Source organism: Lampetra planeri, chromosome 9 (assembly GCF_965212315.1).
Source record: "Lampetra planeri chromosome 9, kcLamPlan1.2.h2, whole genome shotgun sequence".
NCBI classification, from domain to species: Eukaryota; Metazoa; Chordata; class Hyperoartia; order Petromyzontiformes; family Petromyzontidae; genus Lampetra; species Lampetra planeri.
Window position 1 is genome coordinate 4,143,530 of NC_136115.1, and position 12,339 is coordinate 4,155,868.

Here is a 12,339-nt window from a genome sequence, read left to right on the forward strand (position 1 = left end):
CATGAAATATAAATCATGAAATTAAAATGACGTCAAAATGTGATTGCTGCGCAGATTAATCTAATTAAAATCAGGCGTGCACGCGGCAGCCGATAATGCAGCCGTATCTGCCTGTTGTCTTCTGTTGCTTCAGAGTGCTTCGTCCAGACATTTAGGGACACAGCGAGGCAGGGGAGTGAAGGAGGAGGATGAGGCAGTAACTTAATTTGAGGGTGGAGGGGGGGTAGGCTTGCTGAAACAGATCCAGAAGCTGCCTGCCTTCCCAGCCCACTCGCAACCATTATCCATGGCAACAAATGGCCAGTGGTACACGGTTTGTTTGTTACCCCCCCCCCCCATGTTTGAGATGATGTTTGCCTTCAGTTTGCTGTGACTTCTTTCGCTTGGTGAACACAGGGCCAGTGGCAGCCGAGGGCTTTTCGTCGTCATTCGGTGGATCTGCGAGTTCACGCGACAAGCGGCGGCGTGTGCACACGCGATGGGTCCACGTGCAGGCCTCGCTGTGCACGCCACACACGAAGCACCAAGCCGGCAATACAAGCGAGAGCCGCTCTCGATCGCCACGAACCACACACGCACACAGTCCGGTCATCCACGCAGCAGCAACAGCAGCAACAGCAGTGGATGTTGGCTAACCATCGAATTCCAGATGGTCACTGGCATGCTGCGCTTTCAGATGCGCTTCTGCGGCCGTCCCGGACTCTCTTCATTCCGATCTTTGGAAGCCACCGGAGCTTTGCACTTTTCGTATGGTTGGATACGTACGGTGCAAATGAAGTTCAACGTACATGCATACATCATCAGTCGCCCCACACTGGCGGATGAACGCGACTAATAGCCTCAACAAACCAAAACAACGTCTCTGTTCACGCTGCTACGTCTGCCCACCGGCAGTGCACGCCAGCGGATATCATTAAACATTTAAGTAGCTTAATGCGTATTAACAAAAAAAAGTAACGACAATAATGCAGCATGTGCAAAACAGATTAGGATTAGCAACAATAATGATATTGCCAACTGTTTACCCGAGAGAGCCCTCTCTGAGTTTCAAGACTGAGTCTTTGCAGGATTTCTGCATTTGGGTGTTTGGCAAAGGCCCATCCATAAATGTTTGGCATGTGAGAGGTGACCGGTGCAATCACAGCAAGCCCACACACACACAGCAGTTACACTCTTCTACTCTGAGTGATAAACGACCAAAATTTAGACTCACTGCTTCCTGCATTTCTCATTCTCCCCCGACCCCCCCCCCCTCCCATGGCTTCCCTTGCAATAGCAACACATCACCTTGATGGGCGCTCACCTGGGTTGCATAAAGGACGTCGGCATTCCCAGACGGGTGAATAAAACTGGTGCTCAAAACGAGCGCATGGGCGGATGCTTGCTGAGGAACAGAGGACGTGCTTGCACGAGGGCAGACAGGTGAGCGGAGCATGTACGCGAGTGGGCACGTGGTGGAGGCAGGCTTTGACTGTGCATGTGCGTGCGAGTCGGTCAACCCACGGCACCTGAGTGCATCTGTCCCGTCAGCTCCTGTCAGCGGAGCCTTCCGACACTTCACGTCGCCTCTAAATGCACCTAGCCTGGCACAAGCGAAGTGGAGACGTTAACCGCCACTTAGCGGCGATTGGAGGGCCGCGATAGTTTGGCGCTATGAACCGGAGTTCGTTTCGCTTCAGCGGCTAACGCATATTGGCGATCACCTGAACCGATCCTGGGCCTTCCTTAGGTTTATTCAGCCTGAAGTTATTACCTGCTGCGTGCGTAAACGTCTTCACTGGAAAGGCAAAGGCGGCCGGCCGTAGCGCTCACCGCACCACCCCTCTGCGCACCGTGCCGACCTTGACAGGTGCTTCCAAACAGCAATTGGCCCAACAATTTGCATGGCTGTAAGGCTGTAAGGGGAGTGGGGGGAAGGTGAATCTTTGTCTTGTGTGTGTTGGTGCATACAACAAATTATCCTTATGGCGGTACCCTGGGGTACCAAATAATACAAAATGGCCGAGGCAATTTAATATTTTATTTCTGGGACACTTTTTTTCTCCAGGGGTGTTACTTAACTCCACGATTGGGGTACCAATCAATCCAAAATCGGTGCCACTCCGCGATGTCGAAACGCAGCGAGGACGATTGCGCCGAAACCCTGAACGCTTGTACGCACCGTAGAAGAGTCGATTGCCGCATCGCCGACCATCAACAGACTAAAAACGACTGCATCACGGACATTGTGCGAGAGCCGGGGTACTACGGTACCCCGGGGCACCACCATAAAGTTCATATAACGACGCAAGGCCCGATCCACAAACACGAATGAGACATCACAACGATGCACGACTCCGCGGTTATCCGGCTCGACCACCCGAATGCCAAATCGTTGCCGTTAGCTCTGCATCCACGTCATCAGCTGCGCAGAAGCAACACTAAGAAGGTGCGTACCTTTGCTGAGAGATGGGCTGGCTGTCGCCCGGCGAATCGCCTTCACCCACTCCTCCATGTCACCCTGGCTGCTTGCCATGAGCAGATACGACTCGTGGTTTGACGACATCCGATCGCGGTCGGCACCTGCGGCAAGGGACGACAGCGGTGGCCCGTTTGGCTTCAGAGGCGGGAGAGGCTTCAGAGCGCCGCGCATTTCACCCATCGTCGTGACCGGGTGTAAAAATGTGCGCACGACAATTGCCAAATAACGCGCGAGGCCAAGGTCGTGGCCACGGCGTTGGGATTTGTTTGAGCGTTACCAGAATGGTGATCTTTGTTTCGGCTGGAGGGATGCTATGAGCTGTTTCGGCTCTTTTTCACGGGTGTCCAGTATGGGCATGCTGGATCAACCCCTACCACTGTTTCCAAGACGATTACAAAAAGCCAGACCCCTTCTGTGGCTTCAAGAAAAACGTTTTAATGAAAAAAAATGTGTATGTACATATTAATGCGGCGAACAAATTATTGGATGAGCTTAGTGTATCCCAATATTTAAAATAAAGCACTTAAAGAAATGATGTTAATACGAGCCCAAAAGTTGCCTCTCTTCCACGTTGCCCCCATGTCGCCATGAACTGTTTCCCAGGGTGGCCCATGTCAAACTGTGTGCAACTCTCTGAGCAAAGTGGCCAGAGCAGCCCAGCTGAAGTGGACCGCATGCTCCACTTGGACCCAAACGTTGTCCACAGAATGCCGCCGTGTCTGGCTATCTTGAAACAGCAGCGTGGAAACGTGGAGTCGATACGCCTCGTGCTAAATCTCAATGCAATCTGCTAGCAATTAACGAATGCTGCTTCACCATGAGTTTCAATCCATCCCCTCTCCGATGCCCCCTACTTACGGCATAGATGAAGGTCATGGATAGACTTTCCAAATGGATGAAAAGCATCTAAATCAGTTAATAAGCATATCACAATCGAATCGTGATTTTTGCCTGGCATATATTAAAGCGGTCCATAGAAACATTTATCACACAATATGAACAAGCATTGATGGAAGCTTTTTGATGATGGATTTGATTATAAAAAAAAAAAAATCTAACACGTTCTTTTTCATGAACAGGGATTTCAAAAATATAATTGGCTTTGTAAAAGTAAATACTGCATACATTTAATCATAACCTTAAGTCACGGGCATTAAAAAAGTATAAGAATAAATGAACAGACGATTTAAAGTTGTAATCCTATACCTTAACGAAGAGCAACACACAAACAGCCATGCTCAATTGAGCACGGGGTAATGGTCATCTCCTGTTTAAATCCCATATTCCTATGGCGGGGGTGAGTGTTTCCACAGGACAACCATAATTTACTTCCCCACAAAGTGGCACGGATTTTATCGACCCCAGACGGATGATGAGCCGAGTCAAACACCTGACTGAGAAATGAACTTAGAATCTTTCCGATTGCAAGTCACGCACTCCATCCCCCATGCCACCCGTCTCAACTTAAACAATGAATGTTTAGGACAAAATCAAAACTACTGAGCTCATGTGGGAATAGGCTTCCTACTTCCCCAACTAGGCACGAACAGACGTATATTTGATGTAAAACAACACGTAAGGCACTGAAGTTTCAAAACATGAATAAAATATATGCAAAGTCGTACAATAAAACGATCTGTTTCATAGCTTTTCTACCTCGAGTAAATGCACAAATCTGCAGCTCAAATAAGCATACTACTTAAACATCTCTGCAGTGCAGCGAGGTCTCAGAGTACGTGGAGAGGGTTAGGTTCCGTGTACCCCCGCGCAAGCAAGACATTCGCGTAAGTTGGAGGTTGCCTATACACTACACCAGAGGTGTGGACTCGAGTCATGTGACTTGGACTCGAGTCAGACTCGAGTCATGAATTTGATGACTTGCGACTCGACTTGGACTTGCATAACAATGACTTTGTCCCACCTCTGAGATGTGGACTCGAGTCATGTGACTTGGACTCGAGTCAGACTCGAGTCATGAATTTGATGACTTGCGACTCGACTTGGACTTGCATAACAATGACTTTGTCCCACCTCTGAGATGTGGACTCGAGTCATGTGACTTGGACTCGAGTCAGACTCGAGTCATGAATTTGATGACTTGCGACTCGACTTGGACTTGCATAACAATGACTTTGTCCCACCTCTGAGATGTGGACTCGAGTCATGTGACTTGGACTCGAGTCAGACTCGAGTCATGAATTTGATGACTTGCGACTCGACTTGGACTTGCATAACAATGACTTTGTCCCACCTCTGAGATGTGGACTCGAGTCATGTGACTTGGACTCGAGTCAGACTCGAGTCATGAATTTGATGACTTGCGACTCGACTTGGACTTGCATAACAATGACTTTGTCCCACCTCTGAGATGTGGACTCGAGTCATGTGACTTGGACTCGAGTCAGACTCGAGTCATGAATTTGATGACTTGCGACTCGACTTGGACTTGCATAACAATGACTTTGTCCCACCTCTGAGATGTGGACTCGAGTCATGTGACTTGGACTCGAGTCAGACTCGAGTCATGAATTTGATGACTTGCGACTCGACTTGGACTTGCATAACAATGACTTTGTCCCACCTCTGAGATGTGGACTCGAGTCATGTGACTTGGACTCGAGTCAGACTCGAGTCATGAATTTGATGACTTGCGACTCGACTTGGACTTGCATAACAATGACTTTGTCCCACCTCTGCAAGTAACCGACCCACAAATCGGGGTCCGTGTCGTATGAGCGAGTCCGCGTACTCTGAGCCCCGCCGTGTACTCGGAGACCTTAACGTATCAACAAACCGCTTCACATTCGATTTAGGAGTCCAACTGGCGATGTGAGTGGCTTTTGCATAAACTTTAACTTGGTCCTCTAGGCTTACAAAAAAAATAAATGCGGTCTCTTATCTGAGCAAATGTGGAATGCGGACTCCCAAAGGCGTTAGGCACTTTACTCACACATTTATGAAACACGGGGCAGAAATATCCAATCACCGAGCACGCTGAGCATTGTATTGCTATTCATAGCACTTTGACTTCACCGCTTTACGTGAAATAACTCGCGGCTGCTGGAAACCCGATGACGTTTGAGCCGAACAAATTTTTCTTCATCAGGAAGAAAACAAACTACGCAGACTTGATTTGAAGCTTTCGTGACTGCAGGAATTACTCTTTGGTTCTTTCGGTAAAGTCACGGAGAAAGAAAATAAATTAAATGATAGAATACGACGTTTCGATTGCAACACAAGCAGCCGTCATCAGGTGAACTAAATTTGAGAGAGAGACAAAACGCAGACACGGAGACACACAGACAGACACGCAAGCAGTGTCTATGTTGTGTTTCTCTCTGCTTGTGTGTCTGTGTTGTCTCTCTCTCTGTGTGTCTCTGTGTTGTCTCTCTCTGCTTGTGTGTCTGTCTGTGTGTCTCCGTGTCTGTGCTCTCTCTCAAATTTAGTTCTACCTGATGACAGTTGCTTGTGTTGCAATCGAAACGTCGTATTCTATAATTTAATTTATTTTCTTTCTACGTGGCTTTACCGAAATAACCAAAGAGTAAACTATACAGAGTGTCTACGTATTATTTAAGATATATATATAATTAGGTGGCAGTCTGAGCTAGGTCTATAAAACAATATATATATTTGTGAACACATGCGAACTTGGTAGTTAACGTGCGATTCTAATTCCGCTAAGCCTTCGCGAATTCACCGCCGTTGTAGGCGCTGCACGTTCCATCGATAATTCCGCGTGTTCCACCAGCGTCTCGGCTGTGGTTGTTCCGAAAGCTTCCGCCGGGTTCCGTTTTAGAGGTCAACGAAGCCTTTCCTTTGTCGCCATACACTTTTATTTCTCACGTAAACCCAAAAATTCTGACAACACTCACGTTATAAAATGATGAACGCTACCTTGTATGGGCACCCAACATATTTACGTTCATCAAGATTCTGGCAAAAAAAAAAAAATCCGCAAAATTGCGCTGTCAACATCGACGACAATGTGACAGCCCGGAGAGAGAAATGACATCCTTTAAAATCTTTCATCGTCAAACAAGTGGTGCAATTTTTTTGTTCTACCTCAAGATAAAATGTTCTTCACTCACGTCTGTTAAACCTTGCGTCAACTGGCACGCTTAGCATGCACGGACGCGTACATGCGGGTCGTGTGTGTGTCTCACGTGTAACCCTGCATTGAACGGAAAGAAAGATAATGCCTAATGTGGCAGCGTCCCACCGTTAATCCAAACTAAAGTTTAAACTATTATTTTTTATCTTATCGAGCTCTTTTTCAGAAGCAACCTGGCTATCACAAATGGTAGCCCAACGAAGCGACCTATCAGGTGGAAATTTATAGCAGCCAATATTCTCTAAACGCGTGATGTTGATTCTAAATGTGGAGGGAAAAAAGTGGAGGACCTGGAGAAAAATCCACACGACTACGGAGAGAGAGAGATGCAAACTCCAAATATACAGCAGGCGTCAGGGTCGGGATCGAACACACGACCTCCTGTATACCGGGCGAGGTAGTTAACATCTCGCCACCTTGATGATGATGAGAGAGAGAGAGAGAGACATGCAGACTCCAAATATACAGCAGGCCTCAGGGTCGGGATCGAACGCACGACCTCCTGTATACCGGGCGAGGTAGTTAACATCTCGCCACCTTGATGATGATGAGAGAGAGAGAGAGACATGCAGACTCCAAATATACAGCAGGCGTCAGGGTCGGGATCGAATGCACGACCTCCTGTATACCGGGCGAGGAAGTTAACATCTCCTAGCCACCACGGCGCCCCACCCGGTGGCCACTTCTCTCGCGTTGCCCCCACGACGTTTTGGTTTCACTCGGCAACTCGTCGCTCGTCGTAGTCACAGCTCCGCCGAAGACACTGACGGTCAATACTCTTAAATAAGCTCGGGCTTTGCTACAGTGAATGATGGATGGTGAAGAGATGAAAGGTCACCTGGCAAGGGGTAGGGGTCAAACAGGAATTGATCAATAGTCCTTGAAAAAGCTTTTGCTGGAAACCTGATAGCTCCGGACTCAATCGGATGTGGCAATTGGTCCGTAACCCCGTGTAATATCAATTGAATGCGTTTTTTTTTTTAAATTGTGCTTAACCCCAGATGCATTAAAAGCCAGCTGATCAACCGGTTAATGCAGTAAGATTTTTATATACAGTACCATTTACAATGTGGGCCCTGAAAATGAATGACCACACCGCCCCCCTCGATGATTCGTTGAATTCTTGGTAAAACTTCGATTAAAATCATTTATATTCTCTCCTTGACATTGTGGTGCAGTGCAGTGCCTTCTCGTGGTTGCAGGGATCCTATTATTTCAAAACGTATGACGAACGAGGAAAAAAATAATCGTTTCTAACACCACCGATTCTTTGCATGTATTTTAAGAATTCAGAATAGATTCAATTGATGCCTCACTACATCCCTATATGAATATATAATTAAATATCATTCTAGTGACACATCACCCATTCCCAAATCCAACGGTTCACATCATTTACACTTACATCACTCTCTCTATAAAACTGTCTGGGTACAAGGAGACAATCCAAGCCCTTCTAACTCGGCTGTGCTGCCTTTCCCCAGTGACCTTATGGTTGAACTGCTTCAGACAATGCCTAATTAGTTGTCACCATTTACATCAGAACAAATGTTGGCCATATGCTGAGCCGAAGTGGAAAGTGGCACAATGGAGAGTACGAGAGGGGGAAAACTCGAACCCGAGAACTCGCCCCGAGGGGAGCGCGCTTCGCATTGCAGCCGTCAACTAATTAACTCGTCTCAATGTTCCAATCACTTTTATTTTCAGTTCACAAAAAATTATCCATAAAAAAAAAATGTGCCAATCGTCCGGTGACGGCGCCGTCTGACAAATCGCGTCCGGGCGGCGGAACGCGGCTGAACGTGCGTCGTCGGCTTCGGTCTGGGAGCGATGTTTTACCAGGTTTAGTTCTTTCTTTCTTTTCTCACACTTTTGTTATGTAGGCTAGGCGTAGTCACAAACCGCACCTCTCCATAACAAAGGCTCAGTCTTTTGTTATGCAGTCTATTCTTAGTCTTAAGCCTCACCTTACCATATCAATAAAAAGTGTGCCGTACTTGGCCCTTCCCCTCTTCAACCATTATATATACGGAGTGGTAGCTCTTGTAATCTCTCATTTACGTGATACAGCTGTCGTGGCTGTGACGATTCCACCTGAAGACGGAAGCTTGTGTTGCCTCCGAAACGTCGTGATTTTTATTTTATTTTACTTTTATTAATTTAAATTTTTTACCTACGTGACTTTACCGAAAAACCTAAGAATATGAATCCTTGCAGTCACGAAAGCTTCAAATCTAGAAGCGATGAGACTCTTTGCCGAGACATCGTGCGGCCCACGAGTCGCGAGACAGAGGCAATGCTTTCACGAAGCGAGTGGTTATTTTGCAAACCGAGGGAGGGGTAAGCGTTCGGAACTCCTCCTCCAGCCATTCCCGACAAACGAAAATCAAAACCGCAGTCACGTTGCGAACCCGGCGGCGGTGCCCCAGATGTGTCATCACTCGTGCATTTCAGTGGCCGCCACAACAGAGTGGCGCGCTGTTCCTTTTGAAAGTTAAGAGTATTCACTTCAAGGCATTCTTGCAGAGGGCCAAATCCCATATCAGGAAATCTGAAATTCTTAAGAGAATTTCTCTCCCCCACCCCCCGCTCCACACCAATCCCTTTATTCTTAAAAAATGAAGTGGGTCATTTGTTAGTCACTTAGTCTGTTTTCTGTCAACATCTATTCACAGCGATGCCTGATGCTTAGAGCATTCTTCCTTTTTTTATGCTGCTCTGTTTTACTTCAAAGTGATCACCTCCGCATACTCTTGTGACTAATGAATTATATGTGAACTCTAAGTACTTTGTGGTGGAGTGCTGGCGGAGTGCTTGAACTCGATGACTCGAGTTTGATTTCTTGGCCACGGCTAACATCGGCGTGATGAGTGGTGTCTGAACCGGTGTCAAGTTCCACTTGAACAATCGCACGACCCAGGATGGTGAAATACGGTCATACATCCGCCAAGACGGACACGGCAGGGGGAAGGCCTTCGTCCAGCAGTGGAGTAACAAAGGCCTGATAAATTTCGATTTAAAGCTTTCGTGACTGCAGGGATTCATCTTCTTGGTAATTTCGGTAAAGTCACGTAGAAGAGAAATAAATCAATAATAACATACAACATAATCAAATAATTCTCACGACGTTTCGGCCACAACGCAAGCAGCCGTCCTCAGGTGAAGAACAGGTCTGTCGGAAAGACAGCGTCTGAATTCAGACGCTGTCTTTCCAACAGTCTTTCCGACAGACCTGTTCTTCACCTGAGGACGGCTGCTTGCGTTGTGGCCGAAACGTCGTGAGAATTATTTTATTATGTTTTATTTTTATTATTTTATTATTTCCCTTCTACGTGACTTTACCGAAAGAACCAAGAAAGGCCTGATGATTAGGCCCTGGGTACTGTAAAACATTCTTGAAAGATCGAAACATTATTTTTAATTAGAGTTCTACTGTACTTTAATTGGCAAAGTGGCTACCACAACACTCCGATTGGCTCATCACTCCAGGAGGCAGCAAATTCCGCCCCGGGTTTTCCCAGCGTCGGACGACGCATGCGGGTGGATTAACCTTTGGCGGTGGACCTGCGGTGATAATGTACACGCCAGGGACGGGCACCCAGCTGACCAGCTCTGGAAAGATGGAATCGTAAACAAAGATAATGTCCTTTAGCCAAGGAAGGTTTCACTGGAGCTCAAGAAGACTCCCTTGCATTGGGACGTTTGGCTAATTCCATTTATGAGTGTTTGGGGGTGGGGGGGCTGATAGGAAATGTGAGTCCTTGGAAGAAATAAAATATGTAGGTAGTACCTACGTGACTTTACCGAAAGAACCAAAGACTATGGATTACTGCAGTCCCGAAAGCTTCAAATCATTGGGGGCAACAATTAAAGCTTCGCACGATTAGGTTGCATTCATTGCCAGACTGCCATCTGCTGGTCACCTCGCAGCCCCATCCTAGGTCGTCTAAATATCCTCGGTGGAGTCTCCTGTGCAATCACAAGCCAGGCGCAGCGCTGCATGCACCCGGTCTGGTGGAGCAAGCACCGACCACGAAGCCACAGTCACCGCACGTGTTAGCAATTGCATCAGCAAGACCAGGGGGTTGGCAATCAAAATAACAAGATGAGCCCTTTTGTTTTCTAATTGGGTAGTAAAAAAAAAACAACTACTCATGATTTCCAGAAGCCTTCCTTTGGCAATGGTTCTTCTAAGAAGAAAACGATGCCGGGTATTTAAAAATGGTTCCCGCACGGTTGTGACACGAGGGCTTGATTGCTTAAAAATAATGCAATTAATAAAAAAAAATACTTACCCAAAGTTAGACCCCCGTAAATACACACACACAGGTCTTCGGGTCTGAGTTGCTAAATGTGTGTTCCCCAGGGTATGCATCGGCGTGTGTGGTAATGCATGGCTTAGATAGATTAGGCTAAAAAAAGCACATCCCTTCAGCTCTGGCATAAATCCCCTCTCCATTCTCCTCCGCTGAGAACGGATGAAAGTAAACATCGCTTCAGATGCCTTGCTGGGCTTACATACAGGAGGGGGAGAGATAAGATAGCTCAGCTTAAGCTGGTTATGCACCACATGACTTTACTGGGACGACCACTGACCTGAGGCCTGACCTGGCCTGACAAAACTGTCAGTCAGAGTTGACCAATCTTGCCCAACCGGTTAAAGATGATTCATGATTCTCTGCAACTTATATGATGCAACCTACTGTGCATCATATAGATACTTTGTGCGTATGGACAGTGCTACACTGCATGTAAATGATCATATTGATCTTGTATTGTAATGTTTTAAAGTTTTCAGGAGTTTTAAATTATATTTTATCTGGCAACAAAACTGACACCTTTTGCAAGGAATCATGTTTACATTAACCACAATACTTGCAAATGTACACATCCTTCCAAATATTATATGCTCTTATAATGCGTTGTCTTGAGCTGTGCGCCTTTTGGCGTCATCTGGTCGAACACCGTATGAGACTAGGCTCTAAAGAAAGCTGTCTCTAGTGTGGACCAATCAGTTTCAAGGAGAATGCATAAATTATCAGAGGATTGTTTTTTGTTTGCATTTGACTGCAAGTATTGTGGTTAATGTAAGCATGATTCCTTGCAAAAGGTGTCAGTTTTGTTGCCAGAAAAAAGGGGAAACACCCTATTAGTATATTTTGGTACTGGCAAAGGAGGTCCCATAACCTATTATTTGTCCTATCATTTTAATAATATATTTATATATATTCATTACGGTTAGAGAACAAATCTACATGGATATACATTTTTAGTAGACATTTCCTCTTTAAACCAAAAGTACACTTCCCTAAATTCTGCTGCACGAGTGTGCTAATTAAAGCATGCATATGTTAGCAAAATACTAATTATCACAGCGACCGGCCAGCCTTGCTATCGCACTCCGCCAGCAGTATATGCGAATGCTTCTCCTTTCGGCTCTCATTGATTCCCATAATTCACATCCTATGCTAATGCTGATCAATAGTCGTTTTTATGCGGTTACACACATTATTTAATTAATATCATTCTTTAAATAAATAACCGTGCGTGCACTGCGAAAGTTGCCGAGTCTATTTTTATGAAATACGCCACCCTTGAAGATTAAAACACAGATTTAAAACCCTCCCGGAGCCATGTCCGATAATAAAGCGACATCGATAATATCAAATTATGCAGCTTCTTAGGGCATGGGATGGTACCGGACACTGTGGCTCTCTCTCTCCTCTCCACAATGCTGACACCGGCTATCTTCATCAGACAGCAG

General features: G+C 46.2%; 1 protein-coding gene across 6 annotated transcripts in view; it reads right to left on the minus strand.

Annotated features, from left to right (window-relative positions):
* LOC144720582 (rho GTPase-activating protein 24-like) overlaps window positions 1-12,339 on the minus strand; it is a 96,922-nt gene that overhangs the window by 36,455 nt on the left and 48,128 nt on the right. For all 6 annotated transcript variants that reach the window (XM_078597415.1, XM_078597416.1, XM_078597412.1 and 3 more), the window contains one exon: window positions 2,437-2,562. In XM_078597415.1, coding sequence (XP_078453541.1) covers window positions 2,437-2,562 — 126 coding nt within the window. The remainder of the gene's footprint in view (window positions 1-2,436; window positions 2,563-12,339) is intronic.